This window comes from Mixophyes fleayi, chromosome 11 (genome assembly GCF_038048845.1).
Source record: "Mixophyes fleayi isolate aMixFle1 chromosome 11, aMixFle1.hap1, whole genome shotgun sequence".
Lineage (NCBI taxonomy): Eukaryota > Metazoa > Chordata > Amphibia > Anura > Limnodynastidae > Mixophyes > Mixophyes fleayi.
In genome coordinates, this window is record NC_134412.1 from 70,496,121 (window position 1) to 70,516,445 (window position 20,325).

General features: G+C 39.2%; 1 protein-coding gene across 1 annotated transcript; it reads left to right on the forward strand.

Moving 5' to 3' along the window:
* The first annotated feature begins 25 nt into the window (after nt 1-25).
* On the forward strand, nt 26-19,967 carry TNFRSF18 (TNF receptor superfamily member 18). Its single transcript, XM_075190656.1, has 6 exons — nt 26-291; nt 4,366-4,509; nt 5,472-5,565; nt 6,349-6,449; nt 17,604-17,735; nt 19,506-19,967. The coding sequence occupies exons 1-6, from the start codon at nt 156-158 to the stop codon at nt 19,625-19,627; spliced, it is 729 nt and encodes a 242-aa protein (XP_075046757.1). The 5' UTR covers nt 26-155; the 3' UTR covers nt 19,628-19,967.
* Nucleotides 19,968-20,325: the final 358 nt, after the last annotated feature.

Genomic DNA, 20,325 nt, shown 5'->3' on the forward strand with positions numbered 1-20,325 from the left:
CATACTACATTAATACCACACAGCAAGCAGATTTAAAAAATCATAAATCGTAAGCTTTCTAAAAGGTCACTATCACTTGGAAGTAAATGGTTTTATAGCGACACCAGCAACAAGACCTGTTTAATACTGTAATAGCTTGAAAATAAGAGTGGAAGATGGTATTATTGTTAGCAGTATGGTCTGTGATACTTATGGATGGAACTGCTTTGCATGTGACTAAGGAATGCCATGAGAATGAGTACCAGGTTCATACCAGAGAAGGTCCAAAATGCTGCCAAAAATGTCATCAACGTGAGTATGACTTAATCTGTATGAACTGTGCTATAGCATGACCATTGCTTCCAATATTTCCTAAAACAATTCTGTATAGTAGTTTATATTAGTTAATAACTCTAGTGTTGTTAGTGTTTGCTTTGTACAGTAGTCTGACTATGTAGTGTATATTATCATAATAGTGTCATTAAATAATGTAAATACTGTAAATTGCCGATGTCTGTAGTGTATTGTTTACATCAACTAGCCATCTAACTAATGTGTACACAGAAATAATTGCTTTGGGGGAACTATATGTATGAGGATGGATCATTAATGGAATGGGTAAACTGTACATTTCTTATGATTATAAACATAGTAATAGGTTATGGTGGATTAGACAGTAATTAAGCCCTTAAATTTAAAGTGGGTTTTATTTTCCTCGTAAATTTCTATGCATATTCAGTAAAACACATGCTATCTCTATATATCTGCCTATGTTAGCATGTAAGCTGGACAACGGTAAACTGAAATATAACCCATAGGCTCCATCAGAATATTGCCTCTCGTCGCATCATTGTAATACATGAATATTATTTTTGACAGGTTTTTCAGTTGTTTTGTAAATAGTAGGTGGTAATGATTTAATGGGGCACAGTTCCTGGATGGTGCGCTGTACTGTCTGCAGTTGGTGTATTATAACTTTGCAGGTGGTGTAGTATAAGTTTGTTGACTATGTAGAATTTGTAGAATGAGTGTTTGTGGTTTCCATTTAAAGGATTCTTAGGGGCATATTCAATTATCAACGGGAACGCCGAAAATCTCGCTCCCTGAGCCGCGAGCTGAAATCCAGCTAACTACTACCATAATAACGCGGAAACCCGCGACAATTGAATATGCCCCTTAGATTGCACAATGTAGCTAGCTGTATTGTGGTACTCAATATTACATTTCAACATAGTTAGACTGTTGCAAAGATAGACTTTAATTTTTTTGATAAAACCACCATATATGTAGTATATTTCCAGTTGGGTTATTATTATTTATCTGTTAACTGTTTGTATATAGTGCTTACATATTACGCAGTGCTTTAAAGACAGGGGCTGGCTGGCAAATTTTACCCCAGGGGGGCAAGACTCGGCTCAGCAGCCTGTTAGGAACATTTTAAAGGTAACTAATCCAGGTGGTCCAGTGACCCAGCCCATGGAAGCCCACTATGGGACCGGCCAGGAGGGCAGTTGCCCCTCTGCCCCTCCAGCCTAGCCAACCCCTGTTCACAGAGAATATTTAACCAGTCACATCAGTCCCTGCCGCACTGGAGCTTACAATCTATGTTTGGATACATCTTCAGAAACAGATCCGCTTAGACCATTCTATACTTTGACAAGTATTTAGGTTTATACTACATGCTATGGAGTAGTTGAAAAGCTTGATCATGAAAGTTTATGGAGCACTATTCAATTCATTAGATGAAAGACTTATGTGTAAACATGCCCACACATACAACGGTTCTATGAATTTTATTTGAAAAGTCTTTACATAAATGATGTTTTCGTTGACAAATGTTCATACACCCAGAGCAATGACAGGGGTCTCTTTAACATGTGGTCAAGAGGACAGGTCACGTGACAGGGGTAGGAGGGGGCGTGGTGACTTCTCACCACAGCCACGCCCCACTATAAAATGCCTAAAGTCGCCGCATTGAATAGCGGGGTTAATGATGCGATTAAGCTCCGCCCCCTGATATTCAATGCTGTGAATTTCGAATTTCGGGATTTTTTAGGATCCGGGAGGGTTGTCTACTCTTTTGGGATTCCGAGAGGACTCCCAGAAATTCCGGGAACCTCCCGAAAATTCTGGGAGAGTAGGCAAGTATGATGTAAATGCAGGAAAAATGCTCCTTCACCACTTTTTCTCTTTTAAGAAAGGGTTAACGCTGGACAAATCCGAGATTTCTCCTGCATTAACCTAATTACCGGCACTTACCACTGTCCCCAGAGACCTCTATGGGGGCAGCAGCATTAGGAAATTTAATAAGCTGTGAAATGAGAATTTTTTTGCAGCAATTTAATTATATTTCAGGATGCTGTTACCTGTCTTTGTCAATGGGACTCATAGCACTTTCTCCATTTGCCATAGCGGTAGGCTGCTGGTGAACAGAGAAAAAGGTTTTAGTAGAAGAGAGGTCATTGTCAGTGCTCCCAGAGTAACTTAGACATGGCAAATTGCAGAAGCAATGAATAAAGTATCGCAGCAATTTACAGCGTTACTTAATGACAGTTACTGCTGCTGAATAATAAATAAGCCCCAAAATCTGATAAACTATATTAAGGTAGCAAACTATATGTGGAAAAGAGATTGCTTAATCATGATCATCATCATCATTAATTGCCCACACAATTTATTTCTAAGCATGGACTAATCAAAACTATCATACCTGGATGATCATATTTCTAAAAATACCTTCCAGACATGTAGCAATAATTGCAAGATGTTATCGACTGTGACCACATTGTGAGATGAATCATTTTGTGTGTGTGGGCAAGTTTAGAAAATGAGATCCATAACTCATCTCCCCAAATGGGTGTTCCTCATACAACATCTGATGCTTAACTAAAGGTATGACATATTCCACACAAAACATGGTTTTGTAAGTACCAGCCCTGGACAGGGGCATCAAAGGTGCTCCTTGGGTCCCCAACTTCTTTTCTGCCACATTGCCACTTTTAGTTAGTATTTTCCTTTGAAGAAGCGTGTGAAATAAATTGTGTTTTAAAATTATTCCCTTTTACAACCATCACCAAAATCCTGAACTGTCCATCTGCAGCGTGTTTGCGTGGGTTTCCTCCGGGTGCTCCAGTTTCCTCCCACACTCCAAAAATATACTGGAAGGCTAATTGGCTGCTAACAAATTGACCCTAATCTGTGTGTGTGTGTGTGTGTGTGTGTGTGTGTGTGTCTGCCTGTCTGTCTGTCTCTGCCTGTCTGTCTGTGTGTGTTAGGGAATTTAGACTGTAAGCCCCAATGGGGCAGGGACTGATGTGAGTGAGTTCTCTCTACAGCGCTGCAGAATTAGTGGTGCTATATAAATAACTGGTAATAAAAATAATACTAATCATACAATGCCATAAAACAGAATGTAAAGATGACCCTGCCCAAACGAGCTTGGGGGAAACACTTGATGCCAACATAGCGGTAAAAACAATTTAAGCTGTTGGTGGTGATACATGTTCAAGAATGCAGCCACTGTGCTAATTCTTGGCTCCAGGCAGTTGGTAGACACATGTACTATGTTAATTCCTGGATCTGAGCTGTGGATAACCACAGCCGATTGCCATTTGCTCTGTTTGTCTCAAATAAACTTGCTCGGCCCATACAAAAACCTTGACCGTAATGCCAGCTCAGTGGTCTTGTTACCAACTATTGTTGATGGAGTGCAGTTGGCACAATATAGATGCACGTGATATTCCTGAGACCATTCTCATTTCTGGCTACCAAAAGGGACTCAGGGCTAGATTTACTAAACTGCGGGTTTGAAAAAGTGGAGATGTTGCCTATAGCAACCAATCAGATTCTAGCTATCATTTTGGTAGTATTTAAATGAAAGCTAGAATCTGATTGGTTGCTATAGGCAACATCCCCACTTTTTCAAACCCGCAGCTTAGTAAATCTACCCCTCAGTCTGCCAGAAAAGGGGATCGGTCTCATGGGACAGAGGTATTGTTTTAGACAATCATCTTGAGAGATATGTCAATGGGTTTATAATTGCAACTCTTGAAATAAAGACACAGCTGATGCCACCAAGTCAAACAATAGCTAAATAAAATGCGCAATACATTGGAAGGAAATAGGAAATGTTCAGTATAATGAAGGGGAAGGCAGATCAGATAGGCAGCGTTTTCACCTGACTTTTTTTTAAAAACATATTTATTTTTGTGTTGAAGGTCTGATTAGTTGCTGACTTTCATTGTGTGATGATTGCTTGATTGAAGTGGACAAAAATACAGAACATGCAATTTTCTATGTGATCGTATATGATTTCCATAATTTCCTTACAAAGTGACAAAAGTAAGAGCTATCAAAAAAATAAAATTAACAATTTTTCATTTGCAGATAATCCCAACCAACCTTGTCCTGGCGTAAACTCCCTGGTGGCAGAATGTCGTTGTAACCAAGGCTATGCTTGCTTTTCAGCAAGTTGTACTAAATGCACTCAGTTGCCGAACTGTACAAGGGGTCAGCAGCTTAAGAAAACAGGTAATACATGCATTGTATTGTGACTCCAGAAACACAGGAACAAGAGTGAGAACAGACAGTCTTGATACCACATAGTGATCCCCACCAGTGGGTAAACAGTGAAATATCATGTTCTCCATATCTAGCTGGAGCACAGGTATATTTGTTACTGATACATTTGAAAAGATCTACAAGTAATACAATTATTTAACCTGTGATTATATGAGGAGATCTGGATAACATGCACTTTTTGCACAACTCTACATAGTCGTCAACATTTTAACATACTTGCCTGGGACACTTTGCAGCATAGCCAGTGCATCCTAGCACATTGTCCTTGGGGCTGTCCAGAAAGACCTTGCTGCAGTACAATTCCCATCATGGCATATTTACAATGTTATTTGCTGCTGCTGTCTTGGCAGTATTGGATGAGATAATACAACCCCTAGAAGCTTTCCACAAGGTCTTTGACTATAGGAACCTCCTTTCCAAAGAACACGGTATGTTTAAGAGTACTCATGGCCCCCAGGTCTTAACTCGTGATAGTAGGGGATTCTTAAATCACAATATTGTGGAATAGTGTATACAAGACACAAAAGGATGTAATAAATGAAAAAGGCACCAGGGAAAAGTCATCAGGGAAAGGTCAGCAGGGCAGAGGAACAGCAAGAGCCAATCCAGTACAAAGGCCAAAGGTCAGGGTGAGCAGAGATCAACAGTGGTGTAAGAGATCAGGCTGAGGTCAGGGCTGGCTGTGTACAATGGAGATACTGGAAATTCAGGCTGAGGTCTGGGCTGGCAGAGTTCACTGCTGTATTATCAGAAGAGACCTTCGCTCTGGTCTACTGACAAGCAGAACAAACTGAATTAAAATTTTAGTATACAGTTGCATAAGAGTGTTAACTGAATATGTGTTGCTTGACAGGGAAACATGCACACCAGACTTTTAAATCCTGATCTCAAGAAAATATATTCATTCCTAGGTGACCAATACTCCACATACAATTATATTTGTGAAAAGTGTCCTGAAGGAACTTTTTCAGAAGTAGAAAATGGAATATGCAAGCTTGTTGAAGTGTAAGTATATTTCTTCCACCATATTGAATATGTTATTTATTAAAGCAAAAACCAAATAATGTTAACATAGTCTAAGCAGAGTCACAATTATCCATTCTTCGTGCTTTCTGGATAATTTGTGCTGCATTGCAGCTAGAATGTTATAATCTTAGTGTCAATGTTTAGTTAAATTTACTTTGATTACCTCTAGCTATTTTTTTAAGTGTACCTGTTGCCTACTTATGGTGGGTGCTGAACCAATTTCATGAGAATACAGCCATCACCTATGAGGTATGAGACATTAAGGGGTAAATTTATTAAGCTGCGGGTTTGAAAAAGTGGAGAAGTTGCCTATAGCAACCAATCAGATTCTAGCTGTCACTTATTTAGTACATTTATTTAGTACATTCTACAAATTTACAGCTAGAATCTGATTGGTTGCTATAGGCAACATCAGCACTTTTACAAACCCGAAGCTTGATAAATTTACCCCTAAGTGCCTCTTGTGTCCATGATGTCAATACTTCCTAGTGAATTGATAGACTGAATATTATTTTGGTCCACTAATTGGCTGCCTATAGGTGGCAGGTGTAATTTTAATCATCACACAAAATTAAAACTTTATGAGCACGATTTCTACCTCCCCTTATTGCAGGTTTTGTGTCTGCTGCATATATCCAGAAATGACAATCACTGAACATGAAAATCAAAATTTTTATATACATTTTATTAGGGGTGGACACCCCTGTATGGCACGTATGCAGTGTATACATGGAATAACTACAAGCTTTCCTAAATTCACAGGCTCATCATTCCTACAGTAAATACCAAAAATAATCAAAAAACCTCTCCACCTGGGATTCAGACACATGGCAAAAAACTCACTACACCGATCAGAGCAACAGGTGAGCAGTACAAAAAATACGATAATGTGATTAAAGTAAAAATATAACATTTAGGAAGTGTCTCTGGAATTGGAAACTTGGGTTAAAATCTGCAAACTTACATTAGTGTAGCTATAAAGGAGAACTCCTTTAAAGTTTACTCCTGGTGGTACCTAGTCCCAGATAGACTATGGGCCTGATTCATTAAGGAAAGGAAAGCAAAAAAAGGAGTAATTTTGCACCTTGCCAAAACCATGTTGCATTGGAGGGGGAGGTAAATTTAAAATGTGAGGACATATTTATAGTTGGGATAGGGCATGTCTTAGGTCAACTTAAATTTCAGTGTAAAAACAATGCTATCAAGTATTTGTGTGCTGCATTAATAAGCAGCCAGAATTTTCCTTAGTTGCAAAATAATCAACTAATTTGCACCCCTTGCATTGTAACATGGTTTGTCCAGGAGCAAGTTTACCACTTTTATTTTGCTTTCCTTTCCTTAATGAATCAGACTCTATATCTCATGTTTTAACCAAAGTAACTCTCAATACTGAGAACTACAGGGGCAGCGAGCTGGGGGAATTTATCAAAGTCTGAAAAGCTTACCAAGAGGGCGTCAGTTTGTTGTAAACATGGAATATATAACCAGCCTAAAAAGCAACACAATAAAGAAATTCCACAAAATGGAAATTTAAATTTATTATTTATTGACCTATTCTTTTATAGTTACAGTTATTGTCAAACAAATATATGTAATTCTGTTTCTCTTTATTGTATAACCTGTAATTATTTGTTATGATTCCAATTCTGTTTTGTTTAAACATAAAGAGATAAAAAAAAGAAAGGATAACATTTTACTAACTAGATTCTCATAATAGATATCAGAGGTGTGACTAGAGATGAGTCATCACCCATTATTTAATGACGTTGGAGAAGAAGCATAAGTTAATTAAAAAAACATCTGGGGGATCCTGAAAAAACAGGCACACTCACTCCACTTCTCTCACAACTCCCTGCAGTCTCTTCCTGAGATGTTTCTATTACTTTACTGGACTGCCAGAGAACAGTGTGCTGAACTGCAAACTCCAGTGGTTCAGTGAATAAACGGGCAGCCAGGTTCTGGTGGGACTGCATGAAGGTGAAGAGACAGAGTGGAATAGGGGATCAAGTTTAAAAACTAATGGAATTACAATAAATAACATTACTGACCTTTTAACGGGGGACATCAATGGTTAATGGCAATGATTGACCATCAATGACATGACAATGAGTGGCAACCCAATGGGTTCCACAACTAATGACATCACAATGAATGCTGCAGCTATTGATATCATAAAAGGTGACATTACAATAGCTATCATCTCTGAGGTTATCAGTGATATCGTTGATGACAACATAACGGAAGACATGACTGATGATATCAAAATATGCATCCATATGGGTTGCATCACTGATGTCACACTAAGTGGCATCACTGATGACATCACAATTACAAGAATCACTGACATGGCTAGAAGTGACATAACTGATAGTGGTAACATCACTTAACACAGATGTTATCAACATATAATATATTGCAATCAGTTTATTTCACTGATAGATACTGGCTATAATATCAGAATGAATGACAGTAAAGATGATGTCACAATTACACATCACTGATGGGAGGTCATTATAACAAGTATCATCACTAGCACCCCTAATGAGATCACAATGGATGACACCATTGATATTACAAATTTAGACAACATTGTGGGTGACATCCCAATGGGTGGCATCACTCATTGAAACACTATCCTATTGCTAATGAAATCCAGTTGAATACTCTCATAATCAGTTGCATCCCTGATGATATCACATTTTTTTAACTTCAATGATATTATATAATTAGTAAATGATATAACAAGAAGAAAACAAAAAAATGGTGACCTCACAATAGTTGTAGCAATAAGTATCATTAATAACCTCACTAAGGAAGCCCCTAAGGGTTATACCACTGATAACATTATAAAGGGAGACAGCATAGTTGCTGTCAAAATTTAACATAGTTTATGACATCACTGAGTTACTTGCCTCATGATCTCAAAAGAGATAAGATCAAATGGGTGACATTATTGATGAAATCAACATTAATGACTTCATAATGGTTGACGATCAATGGCTGACTTCAATGATGGCTGCACATTGAGTGATGTCAGTGATGACATCACAATGGATAACTTATATCCCAAAGCAAGACAGCATTGTGGGTGACAGAAGTTATGATAGCATATTTGATAACATCTCTGAAAGTATCACAATATGTTACATGACTTATGACATTAAAATACATTAAATCACTTTTGGTAACATCACTTATAATTCCACAATCGGTGACATCACTGATGAGATCACAAAGGGGGACTGAACTAATGACCTCAATGGGGGTAACAGCATATCACCACAATTGATATCATCTTGTGTGACATCATGAGGCCATGACTTCGATTCTTGACCATGGCCTTTCCCCGTGTTTGCGTGGGTTTCCTCCGGGTACTCCGGTTTCCTCCCACACTCTAAAAACATACTAATAGGTTATTTGGCTGCTGACAAATTAACCATAGACTGTGTGTGTGTATGTTAGGGACTTTAGACTGTAAGCTCCAATGGGGCAGGGGCTGATGTGAATAGCAAAATAATATTCTCTGTACAACGGTGTGGATGGAGAGCGTGGATCGCAGAACGAAGAGAAGAACTAATTATAAGGACAATGACACAGGATCAACAACATTAAATTAGTCATAATATAAACACAAAAACACAGTGCACAAATGTTCCTTACAAATAATCTCTCCTTGAGATACCAAATTATTTTTCTGTATAAAATCAGAGATCAGATCATCAGATCTTCTCTTCCTTCAATGGAGAATCATGGTTTCACCCTCAACACCAAATGGACCGTGATTCCTGTATCTTCCCTTTTTTTACCCGATCTCCACAGGAAAAACTGTTTTACTGTGTATACTCTGCTGTGTCGGCAGCATTCTTTGGTTCTGCGCAAATTCCAGTGTTAATCAGATTTGTATGACATATGCCTCTAGTCATCTCATTTCTGGTGCATGCAAAGTTTTTTTTTTCTTTTATGATTTTAAGAAAGTATCAAAAGATTTTACACTATGGAGGTGCCCCCTTGTCAGATTAAATTAATCGTCTCTAAAAAAAGAAACAGGAAGCTGCTAGAAGGAAACCTTTAAAGCAAGACATACTAACAACCAAAATACTTTTCATTACTCCATAGCCTGTTGTATCTTCCTAAACATAATTTATGGAATACTGTTTTTTTTCCTGTCAAACTCAGTTGTTTGCACTGAGAACCAAAGAGAGACAACAAAAATACATTTCTCTTTTTTCCGGCCTACGCATTGAGCCTAGGTGGCCCTTTCTATAGACGGTGGCTGGGCTACAGTGGTTTAGAAATTGGAACAGTCTGTTTCCTGTACTTCTACTTCCTACGCAGAAAACACTTTGGAAAATGTAAAACCATATAGACACAGTAAACCCCAAAACACCTACTATCTTCTTTCTACAACACACCATGACGCTGGTGAATTTGAATTAAGGGAGGATCCTTTGAAATATCAATCATATTACAATGAAATGTTTGCATTCTTACAGGAGATAGTTTTCAATTAAAAAAAAATTATGTTTATATTACTTTATATGTCCTACATGCCAAGTTTAGATGTGGTCAGATGATGACAATGTATAAAAAGTTATGTTCAAGTTATTTGCTCTTTAAAGATACCTGGCCTCAGGGTCAGATTGGGAACTTAAAATGGCCCTGGAAAAAATTCTGAAAGTGGCCTCATGTATGCGGGGCCAAATAAAAAGTAGGCAGGGCCCAGTATGTCTGTGTGCCCACTGTGTCTATCTCATAGTTAGTCTGTGTGCCCACTCTATGTTCCTGAGTATGTGTGTCCTGTTCTTGTTGCTTTCCCTATATGTGGCTGCTGGTGTCTTAAGCTTGGTTGCTTCTTCTCTGGATCCTGGAAGGTTGGAGTCCTATCTGGAAAAAAATGGGTACATGAAATTCAGAAAAGTCCAACCAGCCCCAGTGTTAAATCAGTAGCACACATATTTAATAATTAGACCTCCCTCCAGCTCCAATATTAAAACAATAGAATTCACATTTGATAAATAGATCTATTTCCCTCCAACCAGCCCTGACACTAATTTAATAGTATTCCCATTTAATAAATAAACCTATTTCCCCCCTCCAAACAGACCCAGCAATAAATTAAATAGCATTTACTTTTAATAATTATAACCATTTCCCACAACCATCCCAGGAATTAAATAATTCATAATCACATTTAGTAAATAGAACTAATTTTCCCCAAACTGCGCCACATTCCACAATAGGTCCCAAACCACCCCAGCATTAAATTAAAGGTCCAGTCACCCCATCTTAACTTCATAGACCCCACTATTAAATTAAATTGCCCCACCATCACAACACAAATAAAATTGCATCCATAATTAGCCCCCACCTACACTCCACCATTAAATTAAGACCCCCTTCCCTCACACATTATATTAATATACTGACCCTCACTCACAATATACTGTCCACAAACACACACAATATGCTGGCCACACACAATATACTGGCCCCTCACTAAAACAAAATACACTGGCCCTTCACTTGTACACAATACCCTGGCCCCATACTCACGTACAATACACTGGCCACACACACACACACACACACACACACAATATACTGGCCACACACACACACAATATACTGGCCACACACACACAATATACTGGCCACACACACAATATACTGGCCACACACACACACAATATAGTGGCCACGCACACACACAATATACTGGCCACACACAAACACAATATACTGGCCACATACATACAGACACACACACACACAGACACGCAATATACTGGCCCCTCATACACACAATATACTGGCCTCTCACACACACACACACACAATATACTGGCCCCTCACTCCCACACAATACACTGGCCCCTCACTCCCACACAATACACTGGCCCCTCACGCACACACAATACACTGGCCCCGTACTCGCACACAAAATGCACTAGCCACACACACAAACACACACAACATACTGGCCACATACACACACAATATACTGGTCACACACACACACACACAATATTCTGGCCACACACACACACAAAATACACTGGCCCCTCACTCACATACAATACACTGGCACCTCACTCACATATACAATATACTGCCACACACGTACACACGTGCACACATATACACATACATACATACATACATACATACATACATACATGCATAAATACTATATTAATATATCACCACCACCCCGCACTTACCTTGTTCCATCCGCAACGCGCGCTCTGCAGTCTTCTGACATTGGACGGCACCTATCACGTGGTATGCGACCCATGTGACAACAATAGTCGGCGACAATTAGTGGAAGGCTGGGAGGGCGGTTGCCTGAGGATCTGCGGCCAACGGGAGAAGGTGGCTGGTCCCGGAGGAGTGGCCAGCCACCAAGTAATTATTAGGGGTCGCATCGGCCCAAAATAGTTTTATTTTCTCCGGCACGGAGGGCATGTGCTCCCCTGCCCATGGCCCAGCCCGCCCCTGCACATTAATGCATGAAAAGAATACTGAGGCGGAAGATCAAATTAAGTGTTCCTGTGTATATATCAGACATTTCAGATTCTGAAAATAATTAGAGCAGCCTTCTTCCAAAATTTCTTATTTTGGAAAAGTGAGGATGTGTAGTAATTAGGATGTTTTAGATATATAAGTTAAGGATGCTACTTTGGAACTTGGTAATGTGCAACAGGGTATAATTGTGGGTCTGACAATGATGAATGTGTTGTACTTGAACAAGACAAGGAGGTGTATGATGATGATTATGTCCAAGTAACGCAGCCACCAGTGGTACCACGCCTAGGTACCCATGCATGGAAAAAAGACCAAAAAATCCACCTCTTGTGTGTGGAAATATTTCTATCCCAACCCAAACAAAATGTGGCAAAGCATCTGTAGCCTTTGTGTGTGATGCTACAATAAGTAAAGGTAGGGACGTTGACCATCTAGACACCTTCTCCCTGTTATGTCATTTGCAGCAAGTTCATTCAAGTAGTTTATTAAAAGCAGGAAAATAATATATATTAAGAAGCAGTCCAGCATCATCTAGCAGAAGAATAGATAAACATCTCATGCTACATTCACTGTCAACACCTTCACCATCAACCTCCTTATTATTAGTATGCAGTCCAGCATCCAAATTTCAAATGCAAACTAACACCCCTAAAGGAATCCATGATTCCCAAGAGGCATCATTGTGAGTTAAAGCTGCTACTGCTGCTGCTGCTAGGGGTTAAACTTCTCTACAGAAGGGGACCAAGAAGAGTAAGCATAATTTTAAACAACATTTGCCAGCATCCTGTTGCACAGAGGATCTCTAGAGCCATGACAGCTATCTTAGCATTGGCTGTGCATCCAATTTCCGTCATTAATGCATTAGGTTTAAGCAGACTACTTGAGGTCATGTGTCCATACTACCAAATTCCATCTCGATTCAAATTCTTCTGAACAGCAATTCCTCTGCTGGCTTCACTAAGAAACACAGCACTGTCAATCTGATGGAAAAACTCCGTTATTATTTTTTTTGTAGAGAGGTGTAATTACAGTACAGAAATGGAAATATAACAACAGGTAACAAGATTCATATTTTAAAAAATTAGCAATATGACAAATACTGTATGACCCAATTTTGAGTATGGAAAAAGAGAGGGCCAGAAAGAGATGGGAGGGCAGGAAAGGCGGTGTAGCTAGAACCGTCAAGAAGAAAAGAGGGGGAAGAGGAAGATTGGAAGTGGAGAAATTAAGTGAAAGGAAAACTAGCACGGAAGAAAGATAACCAAGGACCCCAAATCTTATCAAAAGATTTAGAGGAGTTCTTGAGGATGCTGGTCATGAACTCCATGCGTTGGATGTTTCATAGCCTAGTAATGAAGGATTAGAGAGCGGAAGGTGTGGGCTGTTTCCAGTCGGTTGCAAGTTGTGAGAATATGTGAGAATATGTCTAATAGGTTTATTTTGGTGTTGCGTGGCAGCGGGTATGGCTAGGGGCAAGAGAACAAATTTAGGTCCTAAGGGGATCATGATTTGGAGAATAGCAAAGATCAAATTCTTAATATCCACCCAGAACCGTGCCAGTTTCGGACAATCTCACCAGACGTGAAGAAATGTTCCTTCTGAGGAACACCCTAACCAACATCTGTCGGAGGAGTGCGGAAGAATCTTTTTAAGTTGGGTAGGGACGTAGTACCAGCGAAATAATAATTTGTAAACGTTTTCATTCATCTGCACACAGATTGAGCTAGAGGCGGCGTTTTCCCGAATCTCAACCCAATTCTATTCATCCAGAGACTCTCCCAGGTCCCGTTCCCAGGTCAGCTCATGGGAATCTTGGTTTGATGATGTGGGGAGGGTGAGCTCGCAGTATAAGGTTGAGATCAGTCCAGCAGTGGAGGTCTGACGTAAACATAGTGTTTCGACAGTGGTCAGGGGGCAGAGAGTGAGTCGGTTCTTGACTGTGGTAAATACGGAATTGTAGATATTGGTAAAATATTTTTTAGGGGATGGGTAGTTTGACTTAAATATCGGAGAATAGAGGGAAAGAGGAGTCGCAGGTCAAGTCTTTTGGTATCTAATGCCATGTTTCTGCCAGAGGGAGAATGTTGCTGGGGCTAGGCCAGGTGGGAATTCTGGCGAATTGAACAATGGAAAAAATGTAATGGGGAACGGGGAGAGGCTATATGCTCATGCTGCGAAGTCCCATATCATCAGGGTTAGAGTACACCTTCTTCGGTTGAGGAGTCCATGGGAGCCAGAGGAGAGAGCAACCCCAGACGTTCAGCTTTGAGATGAACCCAGACTCTACAGGGGTCAGGGCTTCTCCATAAAATACATTGAGCGAGTTGCACAGACAGTATAGTTTAAAACTAGGGATGCCCAGTCTGCCATCTGGAGAGGACCTCTGTAGGATTCGGAGACATACACGGGGGTGTCTCCCTGCCCAAATAAATCGGGAAGTGTGGAATTGTAGGAATTTGAAGATATAAGGGGGGACATGAATAGGAAGAGTCTGAAAAAGGTATAATAGTCTGGGGAGTACATTCATTTTGACCGCGTTGATCCGTTCTATCCAAGTTATTAGCTGATTGGACCATGAAGCAAGATCTGACTTGATTTGGGAGAGTACTCAAGGAAAGTTGGCTTGAAAGAGTTGGTGATAACGTTTTGTAACATATATTCCAAGATATTTAATTTTTTGTAGCTGCCAATTGAACAGGAAGGTACATTCTAGGGAGGTCTTATCTGCTTGTAGGATGTAAAAGTCTAACACCTTGTTTTTATCAGAATTCATTTTATATACCTTATTCTTTGCATATATAGCTTTATAGGAATGATTTTTTTGGTATGTTATATAAATAATTTGATAGATGTAATTGATGATTTTTTTATAGCAAGAAATGAATACTTTTGTGTTTTAAATAAACTGATTTTATTGTAGCCACCGTATACCACTTTATAAAAAAAAACACCTAGGAGAAGCGATCTTACCATCATACAGGTGTTTCTATTTCTTGTATTATTTTCTTGTGTGCTGATTGGTTTTAGCTGATTTAAAAAGAGCCCTCTTACCCACACTAGTATCTCTGAGGAAACCACAAGTGACTGTGGAGAAATGCGTCAATTATTTATGATTATTTGTAGTTACAAACCTTTCTGTGCTCATTGTTTTTTCTGTGGAGTAAGTGAGACAGGTTTGGATTCAGTCATTTGACTTGATGCTGTGCCTTATAAAGAACAATTGCCCACATTACAGACATCTGATTCAGGATCTTACCATATATCTTCTACTCCCGGGAGGGGAGTATAACAAATCGCTGCCTTCTTCTGTTGTGAGAACGGAGGATACGTCCCCCACAGAGGGACAGCTGTTTCAGCGAGTACAATCTAAAATTGGAGGCGGTTTGTGGACTGCTAAACTGTGGGAGGCCAGTTTATACAAACAGAGGGACTTTCAGTTCCGTAATTATCGTAATTTATTGTTTGTCCATGGAATAGAAGTTTCATACGGCACAGAAAAATAATTAATCTGTATCGGACTGTTGTCAAGGTCAAAGAAGTTTTTATATAATCTACTGATTACCACTGTAAAAGATATTCTTTATAATTTTATCTAATGTGTATTGTCGAGTTCTACAATCAGAGACTGTTATAAAAAAAAACTGTTTTCTCTCTTTTTATGTTTTAGCTCTCAATTCAACAACAGCTTTTTTCTCCATTATTTTTAGGGTTGCCCATAATATGATTTATGGTTATATTATATTATGTATAATTGTTTATAATAAAATATTTTAATAGGATATTGTGTTGATAGAATATAATTGTCGAGGAGACGATTTTTTTGCGCTTCCATCTTTTAGTCTATCTACTTTGCAATAAGATTGATAACACAACAATCTTTATAGGAAACTGCATAAATTCTTTTCCCCTTTAATAGAGTGGTGGCTACATATTTTATATTATATATGGTATTAATGTAAGGATTATTTTGTTTCAAGTTATTTAAATCAGCGCCCAGGGATATCCTATTTTGTGTGGATATAGAGTTGTTATCTTGGATTACTTCCTCTCTACAATGTGTCACACATGCTGTAGAAAATGTAAAATAACAAATAAAACCATTGTCTTTTTCCCCCATTTCAATACTGGATGCAGCCCAACTTGGTCTGTCTTCTTTTTTAAAACGACCATCTTATCAGCCCGTGCTCTGCCTGTATGTTTTAAAGTTGTCCTTTACTTTATTAAACTGTTATTCTTTCTGACACTGCTGTACCACTATGTTTCATAGATATCATGTCCTTTATTAAACTGTTATCCTTTCTGACACTGCTGTACCACTATGGTTCATAGATATCATGTCCTTTATTAAACTGTTATCCTTTCTGACACTGCTGTACCACTATGGTTCATAGATATCATGTCCTTTATTAAACTGTTATCCTTTCTGACACTGCTGTACCACTATGGTTTATAGATATCATGTCTTTTATTAATTTATTTTATTTTAATTTTTAGACTGCCATGTATTTGTGCCCCTGCTCTGTCACTATTTTTAGCCAACCAGCTTGCTGCAGCCTTTGGCCAATATTGGTGGACATACTGACATTTTGAGGTGGTCATTAGAAAATAGACTGACTGTAAATGAATGTTAATTATATAAATACTAAAGTAGAAACAAAAATGGCTCAAAATTATATAATTTTATCAGTTTTTTCCCCAATTTTTAATAAAGTCTTGATCCAAAACCAAAACACATGAGGTTTTTTGGTCAAAACCAAAACACGAATACATTGGTTAAATTGGGCTGCTTTCATTGTAAAATTATTACATTCCATTATTATTATTATTATTATTATTATTTATTTATAAGGCGCCACAAGGTTTCCGTAGCACCGAACACAGTACAAACAATGGACAGTACAGGGAATAACAGTACAGAACAATAAACAACTAATACCAAAACTTCAGAGGCTCCAGGCAAAGCAGATGTAATGGAGTAGGAGCAGAAGAGAAGGTAGAGAGACAGGAGGGAGAAGGGCCCTGCTCATAAGAGCTTACATCCTAAAAGGAGGGGAAACAGACAGCCGGCACAAAGGGAGTCAGAGGGGGGGGAGCAAGCGTGCACCCCAGCAGAGGGGGAGCAAGGGGATGGGAGCGAGCATGGAGAGAGGGTTAGGTGGAAGGCTGGTAGGCTTTAAGGAAGAGATGGGTTTTGAGTGCCCGTTTGAAGGAGCACAAGTTAGGGGACAAACGGATGGAGCGTGGGAGGTCATACCAGTGGAGGGGGGCAGCTCGGGAGAAGTCTTGAATTCTAGAGTGGGATGAGGTGATCAGAGTGGACGAGAGGCGACGGTCATTGGCCGAACGCAGGGACCGGGCGATTGAATTCCATTCAATTCCATTCTCCATATCGCACCTTCTAATTTCCACTGATTTGAAATAATATGAAGCAATGGAATGTTATATTTGAAAGAATGTTTAATTGATGCATTTTCTCATTCCTTCCTCTTTAGAATCCATTTTTAACAACAACTCAGCAATTGTGCTTTACACAGCTTTGGTAGTGTTCATTTTATTGTTATTTACAATCTTCATTCACCTCCTTATTTGGAAAATGAAAACAACCAGTTCAACAAAAAATGCAGGTCTGTATCACAGCCTTTATTACTATGAAGGAACACTGTGAACAATGTAATTACAACTTAAAATGATGCATATAATATAGCTTTATAGTGTTTGTAAATCTTGGTGCTCTCTTAAGTAAACCTGTTTTGCTTGTTATATTCCATGTATAGATTTATTTTTTAAATTACTAAATCTCCCTGTCCACACTTTCAGTTTCTAATTTTGAGAAAGAAGGTGGTTATTCAAAGTTCCCCATTAACTGATCAGACTTACCAGCCAATCACGTTGAGAAATCGGTTAGGATTGGCAATTTTTTTGAGCTTAACATGCTGCAATTTGTGGTCAATTAGGTCTACCATATATATGGGCACTTTAAAACATTAAGCCGGAGGTACATTATTATGCTCTCTGCAAGTGTCAGAATTTAGGATGATTTCCCATATTGGTAACACCCATTATTGTGGTCAGCAACAGAACACAAAAATTAATTGACACATAGAGGTAGAATATACCAGGGGCGGATCTAGAGAATATTTGTACCCGGGGCGATGTAGGGGGGGCGATTTAGGCCCCGCCCTCTTTTTGACATCTGAGGCTGCCGGCGGCTGCACACTATGTGCAGGTCCGTTCAGCAGTGACAGGCAGGGACAGTGTGCTTCCCGGATGCTCTGATTGTGTTTAAAACACAATCAGAGCAGCCGGGCAGCACACTGTCCCTGCCTGTCACTGCAAACGGACCTGCACATAGTGTGCAGCCGCCGGCAGCAAGCCCCTGCTAGGGGGGGCGATCGCCCCCCCCCCCCCTGGATCCGCCACTGGAATATACTATCAAAACTAATCGTAGAAACATTTACTGATAATGGTCATTTAATTGTATGGCTATCTTGGGATTAACCAAAATATAGTACCTACCATATGACTCGCTTCAGTTCTGGGCGTGGTTGAAAAATCTCCGAATTTCATTAGTAAATAAGATATTTTAATAAATAATGTTAAAGGCCATTCCCACAGTCCAATTCTTTTCTGAGGTTGCCCATGAACCTTGGGTAGCTGCCAAGGGGGGTTCCCTCTCCAGTATCCCATGACATTACCTTAGCTTCATGTCCTGAGACCACTGCATAGTAAATCCTACAGGAGATGTAGATGATGAACTAGGAAAAGTAGCATTATTGTGTAAGCTAGTGGTGCAATAAGAAACTAAGTGGTATCTAACAAGTAATGGAGCACTTATTAGGAAGTGCTCTTATTAGCTGGAAGAGTTAATTTTCTTGTTCTGCACCAGTCATATTGGCCATCGGAATTCAATTCAAGACAGGAAACAGAACTTTGTCACTTGTCAGCCAAAGACAGCAACAGTTAATTACGGTCCATTCCCCAATAGGGGCATCTGTTCTCCTCCTTACCTCTCCACCTATCCAGCATGTCCTGTCACACTGTGACAGATGTCATTCACCCATTCATATTTGTTAATTAAATAAAAGTACTTTTAAAAGATGTGTGCCTCCTGCATTGTCAATCTACAGAGTCCGTCCACTAACTTTCAGTCGAACCTTGGTGCAAGCGAGTAGATAAACCCACTGGAGCCCTCTCCTCTCAAGTACCCTACACCAAGCTCTTCCTACTGCCTCTGCTGCAAGCAAGCAGACAGCAGGAGGCGCTGTGTTGCAGCACAGTCCCAATTCTATTCTGAATTTTACGTAGTTGCTTAAGAATGTGTTTCTAAAAGTTGGCATCTTTTAATTGGTTGTCCTCTAAGGCAACTTAGGTTTAATGAATGTTAATATTTCTAGGAATTCCTTTCACATCTCAAATGATCGTTACTATGAGCACAAAGGAAGATGCTGATTCGTGGAGCTGTCAGTATCCAGAAGAAGAACATGGAGATGGTTCTACAGAGAAATGTGCCTGTTAAATCATAACAGGGGAATAAATACAGAGCAATACATTAACATATTGAGATATCGGCTTAGATGATATATGAACTGTGTAATTGGAAATTACATCTATTTGATGTAATTCAGTTTGGGTTTGAAACATGCAGATATTTATTTGTGATTCTTCGGAGTGTGCAACAGGTCAGAAGGTTGAGGTCATCTGCATCAAAAGAGTACCACATTAGTCCCTGGCATTGGTTTGAGTCCACTGAAACTGAACCTTCAGTTGGGAAATAATCTGTATCTTCCGCAAATCAGCCAATCATGCTATTGTTGAGAGTTTTAAAGTTATTTATAAGAGTAAACAAAAACAATACAAAACACCCACAACAAATCATAGTGAGTTATGGTAAATTTAATCATGATTTCTCTAGATAGTTGTTTTGAATACCATCATCTTGGCCTTTAGTTTACAACCTTTTTTACCTTGAGTTTATCACCACTTTCACCATTAGTTTATAACCACTTTTACTATTGCTTTACGACTGCCTTTACCTCCAGGGTATCACCATTGTTACCTCCAGTTGAAAATTTAATTCAAGATATGATAAAGCTGAGTGGAACAGGAACAATTCTGAAGCCATTAAGTCAGCTTGGTTCTATCCAACTTCGAACGTGTTTCAATAGTTCGAACATCTCTATCGTCTACCAAATACAAACTCTTATTAATGCAGGC

Excerpts from the sequence above, each read along its gene's own strand:
- TNFRSF18 (XM_075190656.1), top strand. The coding sequence starts at position 156 with ATGGTATTATTGTTAGCAGTATGGTCTGTGATACTTATGGATGGAACT. Across the intron at positions 6,450-17,603 it reads TACACCGATCAGAGCAACAG|AATCCATTTTTAACAACAAC; the intron begins GTGAGCAGTACA and ends CTTCCTCTTTAG. Across the intron at positions 17,736-19,505 it reads CAGTTCAACAAAAAATGCAG|GAATTCCTTTCACATCTCAA; the intron begins GTCTGTATCACA and ends TAATATTTCTAG.